The sequence below is a fragment of the Marmota flaviventris genome, chromosome 1 (genome assembly GCF_047511675.1).
Source record: "Marmota flaviventris isolate mMarFla1 chromosome 1, mMarFla1.hap1, whole genome shotgun sequence".
Taxonomy (NCBI): domain Eukaryota; kingdom Metazoa; phylum Chordata; class Mammalia; order Rodentia; family Sciuridae; genus Marmota; species Marmota flaviventris.
In genome coordinates, this window is record NC_092498.1 from 196,667,900 (window position 1) to 196,687,713 (window position 19,814).

Genomic DNA, 19,814 nt, shown 5'->3' on the forward strand with positions numbered 1-19,814 from the left:
CAATAAATACATGAAAAGATGTTCAATATTTCTAATTGCTAGGCAAATACGAATCAAAACCACAATGAGATAGATACCAACTCACACCAATTAGAAAAGCTACTATTAATTAAAAAAAAAAAAAGTAGGGCACATGGCAGATGCTTGTAATCCCAGCAATCAGGAGGCTGAGGCAGGAGGTTAGCAAGTTTGAGGCCAGCCTAGAGAACTTAGGGAAACCCGTTCACAAAGTAAAAATATAGGGAATGGGGATATAGCTCAGCGGTAGAACATTTGCTTAGCATGTTCAAGCCCCTGGGTTTGATCCCCAGCACCACAAAAAAAAGTAAATAGGAAAGAAAGACTGGGGATATAGCTCAGTGGTAGAGTAACCCTAGATTCAACTCCCACTACAAAAAGGAAAACAGCAGCTGCCATGTTTTTGAGGCAGTTCCTCAAAAAAAAAAAAAAAAAAAAAAAACACCACACACATACACACACACACACACAGAATTATCCAATAATTCTACTTATGAGCACATACTCAAAAGAAATGAAAAACAGGGACTCAGATGTTCATATACATGTGTTCATAGCAGCATTATTCACAATAGATAAAAGGCAGATGAAACAAGCTTTTATCATCCTTGATGGATAAATGGATGAATATAGTATATGCATACAAAGGAATTATTATTCAGTCTTTAAAAGTAATGAAAATCCACAATGTGCTATAATATGGATTAACCTCAAAGATATTATGCTAAATAAAATGAGCCAATCACAAAAGAAGAAATGTTGTATGACTAGTTATGATGTACTTAGAGTAGTTAAATTCAGAGAGACAGAAAGTAAAATCATAGTTGTTCAGAATCAGGGTGACAATGTAATGGGAAATTACTTTTTAATAAGTACAGAGTTTTAGTGGAAGAAGATGAAAAAGTTCCAGAAATAGATGGTTATGACAGCTACACAACATGAACATACTTAATGCCACAGAACCATATACTTAAGAATGGTTAAAATGGCAAAATTTATGTTATATTTTATCACAATTAAAAAAAAATACAAATAGGGCTGGAGGTGTAGCAATGGTAGAGGACCCACCTGCCTAGCATTTGTTAGGCTGTGGGCTCAATACTTTGCACCATACATACAAAAACAAATAAATATATAAAAATGAAAAAATATTTAAAGTTATCTAAGGAGGCAGTATCTACCTGGAGATAGACTGGACACAGATGAAAGAGAGGCAGCAAAGTTGTTCCTGAATTCCTGTTTGGTGCCATTCACACTAAGCTAGGATATCACATCTAGTCTATCATCCTACATTGTAATTTTATTTTTAATGTTTTTGTATGTCGCTGTAGATCTGTTCATTTCCCTCATTATATATAGTATTCTGATATATAAATTAGTCAGAATTTATTTATATGCTCTACTGATGAAGTGATGAATTTTTTCAAACTCATAATGATTAAGATTACTGTGGTAAACATAGAGGTGAGTTTTTCTGGGCTATATATGCAGTAATCATAGTCTTACAATATACACCTCTTCAATTTTAATAAATGGTTCTAACTCATTTATACTCCATCATTAGTGAATATATCACCAATAACTGGTACTGCCAGGTATTTCTACAAAGTCAGTCAATTGAGAATATTATTCCAATGTGATTGTACTTTTCATTTAATAAGATTTTATATTTATGTTTGGATTTCTTCATTGGGGAAGTGCCTATGTCAATCTTTTTGCCCACTTTATTATTTTTTTTACCTTAGTGAGTTATTCATATGTTCTAAATTTGATCCCTGTTAATTATTCATGTTGCAAACATCTACTCTATGGCTTGCCTTTTTACCATAGTCATAAAACTGCTTGTTCCTCTTCTGATAAACAGAATTGCTATTTTTAAAGGACTCAAATTTATGTTAGAGCATTATGTGGCTTGATTAAAACATTTCCTTAACTCAAGGACATGAAGATGTTTGCCTAAATTATCTGCTAAAGGTGAAAGAAATAATTTAAGGTCTGGGTAACCACCTTTTTCCTGTCAAACATTTGACTGTTTTAGCAGCTTGGGACCAAGCTGAAGGAGGCGGTGTTTCATCAGGATAGCCACCTTTGGCAGGCCTTGGCCTCCAGCTCTTATTATCCCACAGTTATGAAGCTGCCAAAAGTGCAATTCCACTTCTCAGATTCCTCTTGATAATTAACAAATACTTTCTCCTAGGAAAAAAGCAGCTCTATATTATCTCTCTACAGCATATTTACTCTTAAACATATTGAGGATTCTTGACTATTTCTCCTTTAAAGCAAAGTACAGAATGCTAAGCATAGAATGTGATGAGAATCCAAAGCAGAAGACCGTGATCAGGATGAGGAGTGGACAACTGGAAAGTAATGAGTAATGGTCGGAAAAATGTCCAAGATCAGAAATGAGGGATGAGTAGTAGAAGATATCTTGAGAGTCAGCAGGGATGTACTAACACAGGATGCTTGAATAGAGAGGGCCCAGAGAACAGGAAAAAATACCAACATAAAAGATATGTAATGTGGTTCTACTGACCATTAAATCAGAATAAAAAGGAACACTAATCCTTACCTGCAATCTGTACTGAGCCATCTTCTCCAAGAAGAATATTTCCAGCTTTCACATCTCTTTAAGGAAAAAAAGTCACATCTCAAAAAACATATATTCTTTGGAGTAATATACTTTAAGCAATTGTTTACTGTATTTACACAACACAAGCAATATTTAAATGCTTTATTTTGTATTAAAGGGTATTAAGGCCAACAATAAGCTTTTTAAAATTTTAGTCACTTTACCAGAATCTAAACATTGAACAGAAAACCACAATAAGGTATAGGTTCTTCTTATAATATCTAGAAAAAACTTAAGGTGACTAAATATTCTCAACTGAGATCACAGTGGCCAAAGAACATGACCTGCATATCTCCCCTCACCTAATACTAACTTTTCTACTAAAGACTTTTTACAAATACTAGATCATTCTCTCTCTGGAACCTCAAATACCCACCCACCAACTCCTAACTGATCAATTCTGTTAAAATAATCAATATGCACTTGAAAGTAGAGACTATTCTGAGCTTATAGCATAAAGACAGATATAAATTATTCCAATCCAACTATACTTTTATTGATATTTATAACAACTCAAGTAATACAGGAATATATTCTTGTTACAAAAAAATTTTTTTAAAACATCACTAAGAAGATCAAAGTCCTTTGACCATCATTCTCAAGTCTAGTATTCTCTCCAAAGTTGTCAAATGTTATTAGTCCAATTAACAAATATATTACCTATGGCTTACCTGGACATTTCCCCCAGTATAAATGATATTATACTATCCATTTAAGTCTACAACATGTTTTCTTTGGTATACTAAAAACCTCTAAGTCCTAAGAACAGCAAATCCATTTCTTGATAGCCTAGAAAAAGCCTCACAGTGGGGGCTGGGGTTGTGGCTCAGTGGTAGAGTGCTCACCTAGCACGTGACACACTGGGTTCAATCCTCAGCAACACATAAAAATAAATAAAATAAAGGTATTATGTCCATCTACAACTGAAAAAAAATAATTATATATATATGTGTGTGTGTGTGTGTGTGTGTATACACACACACACACACACACACACACATATACAGAGATTCCTCTGCAGCACTGTTTGTAATAACTAGCATAATAACAACAAATAAGGCAATGACCTAGACAACCAGCTATAGTGGAGAAAGGTTAAATTAATTCTGCTACATCCATGAAACAGAATGTCCATCAACAGATTGTGAAATGAAATGCCTTCTAACACATTTTAAATGAACAAGTCAAATAAGAGTGCATTTTATATGACTGTTTTACTTACATTTACACACAAACACAACACACACCCACACCACACACACACACACACACACACACACATCCTTTAATGGTTTCCATGGTGATGAGTGGGGCTAAAGTCAAGGGGAACAGTGTTCAAATATCTTCTAAGAATGTACTCATGTAGTCATTTTGCAATTAAAACAAATATAATTAAATAAACAAAAGAAAGGCAGTACCTTAGGGGCTGGGATTGTGGCTCAGTGAGAGCACTTGCCTAGCATGTGTGAGGCCCAGGGTTTGAGTCTCAGTACCGCATATAAATAAAAGTCCATTTACAACTAAAATAAATATATATATTAAAAAAAAAAATAAAAAGAAAGGCAGTACTTAAGGCTAGATAAGAAAAAAAAGCAAGGCCAGCTCGTGGAGGAAAGTTTTATCTATCAGGAAAACAAGTCAGAGAAACACATATCATTGCTTCCTGTCCATGTCCCTTTTTCCTCCATCTTTAAACATAACCATTTGCTGGCAAACAGTTTCACAACTGTTTGCAGCAGCATCATACCACAGCATATAATGCGTTTCCTTGATATATACTGAAGCATAAGGAAATTGTGATCTTGAGTGTTGTATATTGCTCAGAAACCCAAGCACGTTACAAGTGTTTTCCCAGAAGCTGATTCAATAGAGTGGAAGAAGCTGACTTGCTTTTGCTCCATGAACCCAGAGTCTCTTGACTTTAGATACTACAGTTAGGAAAGAATTCAGGACATTCCCTTCCCTTAGTGACAAAAGCCATTCAACTGAGTCAACCACTAACTTCCAACTCCCTTTTCTGAGCTCATCAAAAGCTGTGGGGGGTGGGGGGGAGTAGAGATTAGCCACTCCCTCATGTGTTTTTATAGCAGATTGTATTACAATGTTACCACAGTGTATTACTGTATGATTGTATTTCCAGGTCTGCCTCCCCATTTTATCCTGAATTACATCTGAACCTATATCTTATTTAGCATGTCCCAGATACCCATCAACTAAACTATGCAGGACACTACCTGACTCCGAGTCCTCTTCTGTAAAGAAGTGGATTATCAACAAAGTAAATAAAAATTTCAACTAAACAACAACAACAACATAAAAAAAAAAAACCTAGATTGTACCCTCCCTGATACTCCAACCCCTATCCTTGACCTCCTACTTCGTTCCAGATGTTAGAGTTATAAACTAATACACTTCAGTTAAAGAATGTGAGAAACCTAACCACTGCATCAGTAAGAAACCAATTAAGCTGTGGCACATCTCATTCATACCATGAAATACTATGTATAACGAATGAATACCTGTGTTTTATCCTTTCCTTGTTTTTGATGTTCTTGGCAGTTCTGAGAAGCATTAGTCAAGTGCTTTGTCAAACATTCTTCTAAAGAATTTATATGACATTTTTCTCATTGTTAGACTGGTGTTGGGTTTGAAAGGAAACTCATGAGTGTCATTTTTAATCACATCACCTCAAGGTATATGGTATCAACATAAGTCAGCACAGATGAAACTTTTTACCATACACCATCTTGTGTTGTTGGAATGCTTTAAGCCATGTATAGGGATTACCTATACAAATGTTTTTTAAGTTTCTATCTTTCATAAATGAAAACATATCAATCCGATTTTCAGTAGAGCCTGCACTTTTAATTTTTCCTGATAATCAATTATGTTTCTCTTTTGAACCCAAAGTGCAATCTGCAGAACAGTCCCCAGGAGTAAAAGCAGAGGAAAATCATGACCCAGTGAATAATCAAATACACCACAGTCTGTCCTCACACACAACAGGACAATGGACCTTTCAAGGAAAAAGATCTGTAACTATGTATCTGAAAACCAATCTAAGGCCTCAGGTTAAAGAACTTTTTTCACTTTGTCATAAACAATTATTAAACAACTCAGCAGCCCCATCAGTTGATTCATCCACCTACTGTTATTTAGTAAGAATAGTGAGTTTTGTTTTTCACTGCTTACTGTCATTTCTCACATGTCACCACTGCCCAAAAGTTACACATTCCTCCTAAAATTAAAAAGAATATCAAAGAATGCTTGGCCTTCTCATAAGTACAGAATACAAGTTTGTACTCATAACATTTTTATTACTCATCATTAGGCACAGTTTATGGAAAAATTGAAAAGAGGTCAAGAGAAGCAATGAATCAAAACCAGAGCTGGAAATATACCACATTTAAGCATCTTAAAATATCCAACATTTCTGTTAGAGCTAATCTTCTTAATGGGAAAAATATCTGGGTAGGTAGACACAGAAAGAAAAGTCTAATTTAGAGATATGTTTATCCTAATAAAAATCTCTAAAGCTAAAGGGTCAGGGGAAAACACAATAGAAATGGAAGAAAATTATGTGACCTGATTCAGCAGGCTAACACACAAATCCACCTACAGTAACAACTGGACCTTAAACATATGAGAAGTAGCAAAACCTACTAAAAATATCCATCTCTGTGTAAGCCTCTGTATATTTCAGACAGCTCACTGCTAAAGTCTAAGTAGTAGTTCTCTACCGTGGCTGCATGTTAGAATTACCATGGGAGTTTTTAAAAGCTTCAGTGCCATGGCTTTATTCCAGGCCAATTAAATGAATTTCTGGCAGTGGACCAAGCAGCGATACTTTTTAAAGCTTTCCAGATGATTTCACTGAATATGAAAGATTGAATCTCTGATTTAAAGTGTGAGAAGCTGGGCGTGGTGGTGCACAGCTGTAATCCCAGCAACTCAGGAGGCTGTGGCAGGAGGATTACAAGTTTAAGGCCAGCCTGGACACATTAGCAAAAAGACCCTGCTGTTTTGGAGACATTGTCTCAAAAAAAAATGAATAGGGTTGGTGATAGAGCTCATGGTAGAGCTCTCCTAGGTTCAATAGCCATGGTGGGTGGGTGGGTAGAGGTGCAGGGGTGGGGTATGAGACAGAAAATTCCCATCCCAAACAATATAGCACAACTGCATGGAAAGCAGAGACTGTCATTACTAAGTCCCAGGCTCCTGCCCCAAAACATACCCTTCACTGCTAAAAACAAAGAAATCCTGAATAAATTAGGAAACAAAAATTACCAAGTAGATGAACATGAAACAAAGAAGAAGTCCTCATGGTAAGAAGAAATGAAAGAGACATTTAAGAGGCAGAACAGTAAATCTTGAGAAACAGAACCAAGACAATGCCCAAATGGGTAGGGGGCTCATTTTTAAATTTACACCTAAACATAGTACTGGGCTAATTTAAGGCTAGGTACTCTTTTAAGTGTGACCTTTAATAAAGCCAGAACACAGGGAAGACTGATTACCATGAAATATACTTAACAAAAGCAAGCTAGTTTAGCTATGTTAAAATAAAACATAAGCACATTTTTAGGATAAAAGGGATCATTACGTAATAACAAAAGAAAAATTTATCAGGAAAATAACAATCCTGAATATGTATGTTCCAGTTACATACATCCAATCACAAAGAATTGTAATTCAAAGGGATCATTAGAACTACGGGGCCCCCACTAGAAATTATCACAGCTTGCTAGACAGCTTCCAACATACAGCCTGTTACTTTTGTGTTTTTAACATTTTTAGTTGTGGTTGGACACAATACCTTTATTGTGTTTGTTTAGTTTTTTTATGTAGTGCTGGGGATCGAACGCAGTGCCTTATGTGTGGTAGGCAAGCGCTCTACCACTGAGCCACAACCCCAGCCCAGCCTGATAGTTTTGACCACCATCAAAGGATGCTAATTTGCAGATTAGCTGATATGAAGGACCAGTAGAGTGCCCAAGTGAGGTACATTCTGCCTCTAATACCTAATGGGTTCAGCAGGGTGCTAGGTCTTCTTTTGGGTAGTTAACAGTGAAAACTGGAGTTTTCCTCAACTGCCAGATGAACTGAGCATTTTGAATCTGTCCAAATAGTTCTGTGAAATTTTAAGGGATTGCAAGTGGAAGATATTCATGTCTTGGACCTTATTTAAGAAGTCTCTGGGGAAACCCAAAGACTTCTAAAGGGGGACAAAAATCTTGAAATAAGCCAAACAAAACACTTTATTGTAGGAGAGCAAAAAAGAATTACATCCAACTTCTCTTTAAGAAAACATGCATGCAAGAAGACAGAGGAAGTGAAATATTTAAAGTATTGAGAGAAAACCCCACCAACCTCCAATTTGTATCTGGTGATATCACCTTTCAAAAGTAAAATAAAGACTTTCTTAGACAAGAATTAAGAAACTCTTAATTAAGGAACTCAATATCTGTGTTGTAAGAAATGTTAAAAGAAGTTCTTCAGAGAGAAAAATGATATGCGTCAGAAACACTAACCTACAAAAAGCAAGAGAATGAAAGTTATATTTTTAGAGAGAAAATAAAGTGGATAAAATTGTTTGAAAAGGAATAAAAATTGATATTAAGTTCAGCCACAAAGAAGTTCAGTCAGCTTTACTTTGTATGATTGTAACATCTACTTTGTTCAGTGTGTCAGTTCTTGATTAGCTAATTAAGCATCACCCCTTTTAACAGTTACCTAAGAGGCTGCCATTTAAAGAGTATTACTTTGACATAAAATCACAACCAAAAATATCTTTGAAATTCCCATTCAGAATGGTCCTCAAAATTAGTTTATAAGCCACTGAAAACTTCTTTATAGACCCGTTTTGTAAGCTTAAGCAAATCCCCTAACTTAACAAGGCTTATTTTCTTCACTTGCAAAGTGAGATTAATAATAGCAACATATTATCTATGCATGTGGCAATATGTAAATTTTCTTATTTAGAAATTAGTTTTAAGAATACAAAATATAACCATAAAACCTTTTTCTTTAGAGATTTTATTTAAGGGCTTCTTTATAGAAGGAAAATGTATTTTTTATTTTTGCTCCTGTGTGTGTGTGTGTGTGTGTGTGTGTGTGTGTGTGTTGCTAGGGATCAAATCCAGAGCCTTGTGCATGCAAGGCAAGCACTCTGTCAACTGAGCTATATCCCCAGCCCCTGCCTTTTAAATTTTATTGATTCTTTTTAATTATATATTATAGAATTCATTTTTATGTAATTACACAAGCCTGGAATATATCTTATTCTAATTAGAACCCCATTTTAACGGACGTACAGGATGGTGGGATTCATTATGGTGTATTCATATATGTACCTAAGAAAATTATTTCAGATTCATTCCACTGTCTTTCCTTTTCCTACCCCCTGTCTTTCCCTTCATTCCCCTTTGTCTAATCTACTGAATACCTATTCTTCCCCTCTTCTCCCTTATTATGGATTAGCTTCCACATATCAGTGAAAACATTTGACCTTTGGCTTTTGGGGACTGGCTTATTTCACTTAGCGCGAGAATCTCCAGATCCATACATTTACTTGCAAAATGTATTTATTCTTAAGACAATCTCAAGACAAGAAAATACATGTGGAAGAGTGGATCTTCTAGATACAATTCAATGAGGAAATTAATAGACTTCCCCCCTAAAAATCAACCTTAAAGCTGAACAAATTGGACAAAACAACCATTTCAGTACTCTGGAAATTAACCTGAGAAACATTTATGCTTGAAAACACTACTGCATCACAGATAAGAACAGTGTGATTCCATGGTGTTCTGGTCTGGAACCATCCCCAGCTTAGTCTGCATGGAGATAGTACCTCTAAGGTAGATGCAACTTGATGACTGGCAGCTCTTCTGTCAGAGTTGAAGCGCTCTCTTGATTACAAATGGTGGACAACACCTACATCCAGTGACACTGTGAGTGGAAATGACTTTTTCAAGACTAACCAACAAGAAAGAATCAAGAGTGCCTCTATAGCCTGTAACTTCAGTCCAGATTGAGATAAAAATATCCTGGCTGAAGATACACACACGCACAACAGAGACAAAGAGGCCTTTGCTAGTCAAACACTTCTGGCCAACCTTGAGAATACACACAAGAACACAGAAGACTCAAAAAGACCTGGTTCAGGGCTGGGCACGGTGGCACACACCTGTAATCCCAGCGGTTCAGGAGGCTGGGATGGGAGAATCCCAAGTTCAAAGCCAGCTCAGCAAAAGTGAGATGCTAAGCAACTCAGTAAGACCTTGTCTCTAAATAAAAAACAAAACAGGGCTGGGGATGTGGCTCAGTGGTCAAGTGCCCCTGAGTTCAATCCCCGGTACAACCCCCCTACCCCCCACAAAAAAATGCTTGGCTCAAACTGAAATCCAGGTAAACTGGAAAACAGAACTTTGAAAATGCTCATTTTTAAATTCATAGAAGGATTCTGGTAAAGCAAAGCCTTAGTGGCTCCTGATATATAAGCATAATCACTAGTTATTCACTGGCTAAGTACTCAGAGGGACATAGGGTAACTCCTAGGAAACCAGACTTTAAAATAAAAAGAATTTAAACAACCACAAAAAAAAAAACTAAGCAGAGAAATCACATCAATGACTACCTACCAAAGGGGAGAACAAATTTCACAGATTTGTCCCAGGCAAGTTAATTAAGGGGGGGTTAAAAAAAATTAGAATACTAGCCTTCAGAGAAAAAAAAAATCAGAATCCAGAGTTTCTACAAAATTACATCTAAAATTTCGGGTTCTCCAACAGAAAAACAAGAGATTTGCAAAGATAAATGAAAAGTGTAGCCCATATTCTGGAAAAAAAAAAAAAGTGCAATCAATAGAAATTATCGGAGTGTTCCAAGATATTGATTTAGGAAAGATCTGAAATCATTTACTATAAATAAATTATGTTCAAAGAATCAAAGGAAACCACACTTAAAGAAGTAAAGTATAAGATAAAGAAGCAACAAAGGGGGCTGGAGTTGTGGCTCAGTGGTAAAGTGGTTGGCTGGCATGTGTGAGGCACTGGGTTCAATCCTCAGCACTACATAAAAACAAACAAAATAAAGGTACTGTGTCCATCTACAACTATAAAAAATATATAAAGAAAAAGAAGCAACAAAGATTCTTAATGCTGATATAAAAACATTTTAAATAGAACCAAAAGGAGCCGGGCACGGTGGCGCACACCTGCAATCCCAGTGGCATTGGAGGCTGAGACAGGAGGACAGTGAGTTCAAAGCCAGCCTCAGCAACAGTGAGGCACTAAGGAACTCCGTGAGACCCTGTCTCTAAATAAAATACAAAATAGGGCTGGGGATATGGCTCAGTGGTTGAGTGCGCCTGAGTTCAATCCCCAGTAACCAATAAAAAAGGCCCAAAGGAAATTCTGGAAGTAAAAAGTATGATTACTGAGCCAAGTATGGTACACATACCTATAATCCCAGCAGCTCGTGAGGCCAAGCCAGGAGGATCATGTGTTCAAAGCCAGCTTCAGCAAAATAGAAGCACTAAGCAACTCAGTGAGACCCTGTCTCTAAACAAAATAGAGCTGGGGATGTGACTCAGTGGTTAAATGCCCCTGAGTTCAATCCCCAGTATCAAAAAAAAGAGTATGATTTCTGAAATGAAAAATCTACCTGCAGAGTTTAACAGCAGGTTCAAGATGGCAGAAGAATCATTAAACCTCATTAAGCCTAAAGATAGAATTATCAATCCAAGAGATAGAGAGGAAAAAGATTAGAGCCTCAATTTGCTTTTCCTTCCTCTTATTTTATATATACTTCTATTTTATATATATATAAAATATCAATCAGATTGCCATTTGGACTCTGGATGTGGGTGGGCAGGGCTTGAGTAGCCCCAGGCAGGCAGCAGACTGGGTGTTCAAGGTAGAGATAGGTTCTGACCTCCTAGCTACCACAGCACTTTCCCATTGTTCAGCAGGGTCCCACAAGGTCATGGTCATGGAGACCTAGCCATGCATGGTTTGCTTTTCTGGCTTCCTCCATGCTTTGTAGCCAGCCTCACACTCCAGTTTAGAAGTTCAAGCCTGAGATAATAGTGTATACTCTATATCATCACTCCCATTCTGCTCTAGATCTATAAAAATTTAGTGGAGCCATACTTATACCCTCCAATTTCCCCTTTGTTAGTCATATACAGACTAGAAAATCCAACCATAGGGCTAGGTTTGTATGTAGCTGAGCTCATACAACAGTTTGTATGTGCTTGCCTAGCATGTTTGAGGCACTGGGTTCAATTCTCAGCACCACCTATAAATAAATTAATAAATAAAATAAAGGTCCATCCACAATTTTAAAAAGATTTTTTTAAAAAGAATCCAATCGGGGCTGGGGTTGTAGCTCAGCAGTAGAGCATTCGCCTAGCACAGGCGAGGCCCTGGGTTCGATCCCCAACGCTACATAAAAATATATAAAGACATTGTGTCCAACTATAACTAAAAAATTAATATTTTTTAAAGAGAATCCAATCATAAAAATGAAGGCAAAGTAGACAGAGAATGCAGACATAAATGGATCACCAAAAAAATGATCAATACATCTTTGATAAAAAGAAAAACTAAAACAATTTTCCCAATGGATCTCAATTATTTTTTTTTTTTTGGATCTCAATTATTTTGAAAATGAATCTTTTTTAATACTCACCAGATGTATAATTAAAGGTCTAACCACAATGTACTGAAACTATTGATACAAAGAGCCTTGACAACAATTAGAGCTATGAGTAATTCTGTAGAAGAATGAGACTGGCGTCAATAACATGATACAGCACTGCTATCTATCCAAAAGATAAAAGTATCATGTTTTATATACCTGTGAATCTGCCCATTTTTATGCAGGTATTCCAACCCTTCTAATACTTCTCGAAGGATTGTAGCAATGGTAGGTTCATCCAGGACTCCACTTTTGTGTTCCCCCTTTGCCACGATGTGCTTAATAATATCCAAAACAGAACCTGAAAACAGAAAACACAGTTTATGAAAAATTTTTAACTTGTTCAGTATAATTCAGATCCATTTTGGAATCAAAACATATTTAAACCTTTTCATAAAATTAATTATGTAAGAAAGGAAAAAAAGAGTGAACATGAGGAAACAGAGACATTTAAAAGTAATCATCTATTCCCAATTCCAATCTAAAACACAAAGTAAACTGCTATCATCCAAACAGTATGTTAGACCAGCATCTCCTTTAGACCTCTAATGAGAATTTGGAAGAAGTAGGGAAAGAGTTTTAACCACATCTGTATACTTCCTAAGTGAACCATACCCATCAGTACTATTCAAATGTAAGATATCACAAACTAATATAGACCTCCAATACCAGATTAGAGTAAGCAGTGTTGTATGACTAAAGATATTGATCTCCAACACTGCAAGAAACAGAGACAGAGAAAAAGGAGAGAGAAAAACACAACTGAAATAGAGTTAAAACAGGGAAGTTAGAAAATGAAGATCAGATTTGTATACAAAGTAACTTAAACACTTAAAGTTTTCTGGTTAATAAATTATAGAAATAAAATAGGTAAAGACAAACATGAATAACAATGGAAGTTCTCTTTAAATAATACCCCAGATGTCTTATCAATCCTATTCTTCCCAGGATAGGAAATAATGCTTCTATTAAAGAATGAGAGGAGAGAGAGGAAAAGACAGTAATTAAAATCACAGAATGCTGACTACAAAAACTGATAATAATAATTATTTTTAAAAAAGGCATGCCAGAGATTTGGTTCCTAAGGTGTCTGGAATATACTGACCTATAAAGATCATAGAAGCAAAACAAAACAATCCTCACTATTAGAAACTATGATAAGAAGTCTGAAACATAAGACAGACTATACTAGAAAGATTCAATATCCATTTTTTGGTACAAAACCTCAATGATCAAGACTAAAAATCACTTACTCAACCCTGCTGAAAACATACCCTATTGGATGGTTTTATTTCATTCACTTAAAAAGAACACAATACTAATTCCAAATACATGGTAAGAAGTGGTCTAGGTAAGATCCTCAAAAACACAAAGGATTGGAGCTGGGGGTATAACTCAGTGGTAGGACACCCTGAGCGCAATTCCCAGAACTCATGAAGGACTGAATTTAAATTCACTCTAGCTCCCACTTAAAATACAATAACTTGATAAAGTTTATTTTTAAAAGGAGGGGGCATAAATCCAGGATGAACAAAGAGAACAGGAAAGAGATTTTTTAATAAGGTTGTGTGGCGGGGAGGGGGGGAAATGGCAACAATATTATAGAAGAAAGAAAGCAGAAATATAAAAAGTAACTGACTAAACAAAGTGAAAAAATTTTACTTTCAATGCCTGCAGAGGAGGTATACATTTAAGAAAAAGTGATCCTTCTGGAGTTCTGGCTCCAAAAAGGCCAGAACTATACACAAATACCACATAAGAAGTGAGAGGGCAGTGAAGGAAAGGACTGAAAACGAGAAAACTATTTTTATCTTTGGTTTTCTTCACAGTACTGGGTATCAAACCCAGAGCCTCGAATGTGCTAGGCAAGCACTATACCACTGAGCTATATCCTGAGTCCTAAAACTGGTTGAAAATTCAGATGAAAAAGAGTAAGATTCTTATATCTTTCCTCCCCTATGAAAGCCTCAGTTAGTTTATTTTCTCAAGATGATGAACCACAGAGGCTCCAAATTCTAGACAGTGTTTCCCTTTCTTGTTTTATTGGTACCAGGGATTGAACTCAGAGGCACTTTACCACTAAGCCATATCCCCAGTCCTTTTTATTGTTCTTTTGAGACAGGGTCTCACTAAGTTACTTAAAGCCTCCCTAAGTTGCTGAAGCTGACCTCGAACTTGCAATCCCTCCTGCCTCAGTCCCGAGTCACTGGGATACAGATGCCCACTGTTGCACCAGCTCAGACAGCACTTCCTAGCATATTATCAAACTAGTTCTTTCCCCTCTTATTGCTGGGATTCACATGTTTGTGATATGGAAGCAGGGAGGCCTAAGGGAGAAACTTGGTTCAGTTTAGTTTAATCAATCACACATTGATCCCTAAAGCAAAATGATTACACCAATGGGCCATATTTCATTCTTCTGAGAATTTCAACCCACATAAAAGCAGTATTTACTGCTTAGCAAAGAAGACACTTATATAATCACTGAGCAAGCTGCATGTTTGTAACTTTAAGGATATCTAAATCAGGGAATGCCAAGGAAAAAGTTCCTACAAGGAATTTAAAATTAACAGTTTTTTAAAAAATTAAACAACAGCCAGGAGTAGAGGTAAACACCTGTAATCCTAGCAGCTGGGGAGAGTGAGGCAGAATGCTCGAAAGTTCAAAGCCATCCTCAGCAACTTAGCGAGACCCTAAGCAACTTTTCAGGAAGACTCTGGCTCAGTGGAAAACTGTCCTTGGGTTCAATCTCTGGTACCAAAAAAAAACAAAGAAAAAGAAAGAAAAGAAAAATTAAGCAGTGTATTTACTTATCAATTAAGCCCCATTATATTCAAGATCTAGTACTGGGTGCCACGGAGTATGACAAGAGATATATGACATGACTGCGTACTTTCAGGGAATTTCCAGACTGATAGCTCAAAGAAAAGAAGCCACAAAGATCTTAGAGCACATCAAAATTATTAGTTCTGGGCGTGCATGGCAGTATTTATGGCTGGTGATGCAGTTTCTTGGTCTCTGAGATCCCTTCCTGGGTCCCTTCAGTATCCGCTGCCATCAAAGACTCCAGGCAGCTTGCGCTCTTTAATAAGGCCGGGTTAAGAGTCTTGGGGTTGCTGTTCAGCGGTTGCTGTTCAAGGGCCGTAGAGGAGACTCCTGTGCTGTAGGGCGACTTGTGCCTTTCTTCTGCGAGTCTCGCTCAGAAGAGAAACAGGGTTTCTTCTGTGTGACCTAGAGGGCACCGATAAGCGGGATGGAACCTGTGACCTCTAGGGACCCCACTAGAGATGGGTCCTATGACCTTCAAGCCCTGGGTTGGGACCTGTGACCTCGTGGGAGACCCACTTCAAAAGGCAGGAGTCGCGATCAGATGACTGATCCCACAAAGTGGGAGAAGGGCTTACAGCCACAGTGGCTCTTCAGGAAGATGTCCTAGGAGTTTTTATGTTTTCTACTGGCATCCTAAAACTGGCAGGCTACCTTGTTAGCTGCAAGGAAGAGCATCTTAGACTTTCCAGTTCCTGACAACTACCACTTCCTGAGTCCCTGGCCCAGCATGTAGCAGAAGGCTATCTGCTGTTCCTTGGTGTTTCAGCAGCAGTGATCCCAGGATGCCAGAGCTGAAATCCCTTCTTTGGCTACTAGGCTAGTATGTGGCACCTGTGTAGTATGACATGGATACTGAAAATGATAAGTAAGGCCTGACTTGACCGTGTTGACACTAGTGAGAAGTAAAGCAGAATTTGTATCTTAATTGAGCAGATTTGAAGCCTCACGTACTTCTAAAAGGAATCAGCAGTATCTTGTTCTTGGCCTGGGCCAAGAACATATATTTAAGAGAACTTTCTGGGTCCAGGTTTGGGCCCCATTTTTTTCTGCCTCCAGAATAAGCATGGCTGAAGGGCCTCAGGCCCTTCTAGCATCTCCCAAATGAAAAATGAGATATTCAGGGGCTGGGGTTGTGGCTCAGAGGTAGAACACTCGCCTAGCATGCATGAGGCTCTGGGTTCGATCCTCAGCACTACATAAAAGTAAAATAAAGATATTGTGTCCACCTATAACTAAAAATAAATAACTAAATATTTGTTTAAAAAATGAGATATTCAATAAACATTGTTTTAAATGTGTAAAAAAAATATTAGTTCTATATTTTGGAAGAGTGTGAAGGAAGAGCTCCTTTTCAAAATTTTAAATTTTCAAATTAATTTCACATCATCCAACAATCAAAATTAAGAGTAATGCACATCCCAGTGTAAGTCCAAATCAGGCATCTGAACAAGGCATAGACAAAACTCTCCCTTCCTTGGTATAACTATTTCTTTTCCATTTTAGTCTCCTTCCAAGAATAATTTTTATAAGTGGCAAATCTTCATCCTTAATTGACAGGTATTATTTCTAGAGTCCCCCCAACCCTTCTTATCTGTTTGGTTTTCCTGGCATCACATGATGCTACAAAGCACCAAACTCAATGATGGTGCTTGCAATACTTGCTCCTCAAATATCAAAATCACACAATTTAAATGTTAACTAAGAGAAAGTTGAAGGTAAAGCATGCTAAAGCAAAAGGAAACTACAGATTATCACTGGTGACTTTATTAATATCTTTTTTTTTTAAAAAAAAAAAAGTAGAAACAACTGGGAATGTTTTAATAGTGTACACAATATTGTGATTATCACTGGTGACTTTATTAATATCTTTTTTTAAAAAAAAAAAGGTAGAAACAACTGGGAACGTTATAATAGTGTACACAATATTGTGTTCTCAAACACAATCTGAAAAAACAAATACTCTGCTAGGATAATCAGATCTTGAACTCTAATACATGAAGGAATTACTTGGCAAGTAAGTAAAAGATGCAGACCCTAAAGACTGTCATTCAAGATATCTGAGCCCAAGAAGTGCTTTTTCAGACATTTTAACAACCTATGCTACTTTGATAAAAGCTGTCCACCACTAAAATTTAAGCATTTTTCAAAATAAAGGCAAATAAATCACAATGAAAACTAAGGGGATTTAGTAAAAATTCTATAACATAAAGCAAAAAGTTAAAACACAGATCTATCCCCCCCTCTCCAAAATTATTATCTATGTCTTCACAGCCTGTGGCACAGAACATTTAAAATAAAACAATGCGATGCTGGGTGTGGTGGCACACACTTGTGATCTCAGTGACTAGAGAGGCTAGATCCTGTTTCAAAAAATAAAAAGGGTTGGGGATGTGGATGAGTGGTGAAGGACCCCTAGGTTCAATTCCCAACACTCTACCCCCCACCTCCACCCCAAAAAAACTGCAAAAGCTTTAACTGTCCAAAAAAATCATTATGATGAAATAATATTGACAAAGTAGGGAAGTACTGGCTGGCTTAAGATTCCTGTTAAACTGACAATTACTACTCAAATTAATTACTCAGTCAACACATTAATTTCCTCATTTACTTTTATGAAAAGGCACTCTGCCAGGAAACAGGCATAAGCCTGTAATCCCAGCTGCCTGGGAGTCTGAGGGAAGAGGACTGCAAGTTTTAAGGGCAGCCTGGGAAACTTAGCAAGACCTTGTCTCAAAATTCAAAAAACTAAAATGGCTGGGAAGGAGTACCCCAGTTTCATTACCTAGTAAAGGGAAGTTTTTTTAAAAAAAAGACATTCTTCGAATACAAAATTAACTCATTTGGACTGAGGCTGTAGCTCAGTGGCAGAGCGCTTGCCCAACATGTGTGAGGCACTGGGTTCCATCCTTAGCACCATGTAAAAATAAACAAATAAAGGCATTCTTTCCATCTACACCTACAAAAAAAATTTTTTTTTTTAAATCAACTCATTTGATTTAGTTAAAAGTGTCTCTACTATGAAGTTTTAATCAATCTTTAGGCTAGGTTTCAAAGGGGCCAAAATTGGCTTGGTTAATTATTCCATTTCAGGCCCCTAGAAGGTGCAAAAGTTTTAAAAACCCTCCACTGTTGACTGAACCTTCAAAACTAATCTATAAATATCTGGTACCATACCTGGGTTCTGTGTAGATCAAGGAAGTATTCACACTTTTTATCTCTTAGAAAATGACAAAGTTGGGGGGATTCCTAAATAACAAAATACCTCACTCTCTAGGGCAGTTCATTTAAATTAGATTTCTTCATCTCTATATACTACAGGTACTTCTTTCTCTTCCTCTCGTAAGTTTTCTTAATTATCTGGGTTTCTAAAAAAAATCTCACATGACAGTTTGGTACTTATAAACTGTATAAACAGCTATTTAGACAAAACATGCTTCTAATTTCTAAAGATTCATTAGAGTACTAACAAATCCCAACATTCAACATCAGGGTTTTAACTAGCAAAATATAAGAATATTACTGTTATAAGAAAGCATTATGAAATAATTGCAGTACTGCCATTTAATGAAACTTTTTGTTTTGTTTTTGTGCTATTGTGGATTGAATCCAGGGGTATTCTACCACTGAAGCTACATCGCCCTTTTATATTTCATTTTGAGGGTTGACTAAGTTGCCAAGTTTGGACTCAAACTTATGAATCTCCTGCCTCATCCTCCCAAGTAACTAAGATTACAGGCAATATGCCACCACATCCAGCTAACTTATTTAACCATGATGTTCACCCAGTTGATGATTTAAGAGTGTCAGTTACTTTTTATTTTACGATTTAGTTTAATAAATTCTACATTAGTACAATGTTGCTAAATCAAAAATATACTTTTGTTTTAAATATTGTGGCTAAAAAGCTGATATAAAAGAAGATATTATATTCATATTTGCATTTTCTGGTAATTTATATTTTTTAAATTATTCAAAGAGATTGTCATAGCCTCCCCCAAAGGTCTTCCCAAATCTTCCTGTGGCTGTGGCACCCAGATACCCAGATTCTTGAGACACTCCACATTCCTCCATCTTTATTCCATCCCTCTTTTGTAGAGTGTCCTCTATCTGGATCGCTTCTCTTATCCTTCCCCTTATACTACCTCCATCCCTCATTTCACCTGGCTAATTATTGCTTATTCTTTTAAGTCTCAGCTGGATGTCACCTCTTAAGGGAAGTCTCTGTTAATCCTAGTGCATCCATTACCCCTCAATAGGTTAGGCTCTCATGTAACGTATTCCCATGGCACTTGGTACTTCTTCATGGCACTCTACACACTTGTAATTACTTAGTTATTATTTATTATCAGTTATGAGGCCCATGGAGAGCAAGGAACTATCTACTGTATTTACCAAAGTAGTGGTGTTCAATAAGTATTGATGAATAGTGTTTTTTTTTAATTGGTTTTATTTTTTAAATACATGACAGCGGAAATGAACAGTGTATTAGTTGCACTATAAACCCTCATGTAATTTCCTCTACTTAAAAAAAATTTTAACAACCAACAATAAAAATTTAAAAAATAAAAATAAAAATAAAAATTTTAAGATATACTTAGTCCTAGCTTTTTGTTTCCCTAAATATTGCTTAATA

At 36.6% G+C, this 19,814-nt stretch overlaps 1 protein-coding gene across 1 annotated transcript in view; it reads right to left on the reverse strand.

Moving 5' to 3' along the window:
- Oxsr1 (oxidative stress responsive kinase 1) overlaps positions 1-19,814 on the reverse strand; it is a 115,433-nt gene that overhangs the window by 64,470 nt on the left and 31,149 nt on the right. Inside the window, exons 4-5 of the mRNA XM_027932286.2 lie at positions 12,512-12,653; positions 2,588-2,643 (exon numbers count right to left, since the gene is read on the reverse strand). Coding sequence (XP_027788087.1) covers positions 2,588-2,643; positions 12,512-12,653 — 198 coding nt within the window. The remainder of the gene's footprint in view (positions 1-2,587; positions 2,644-12,511; positions 12,654-19,814) is intronic.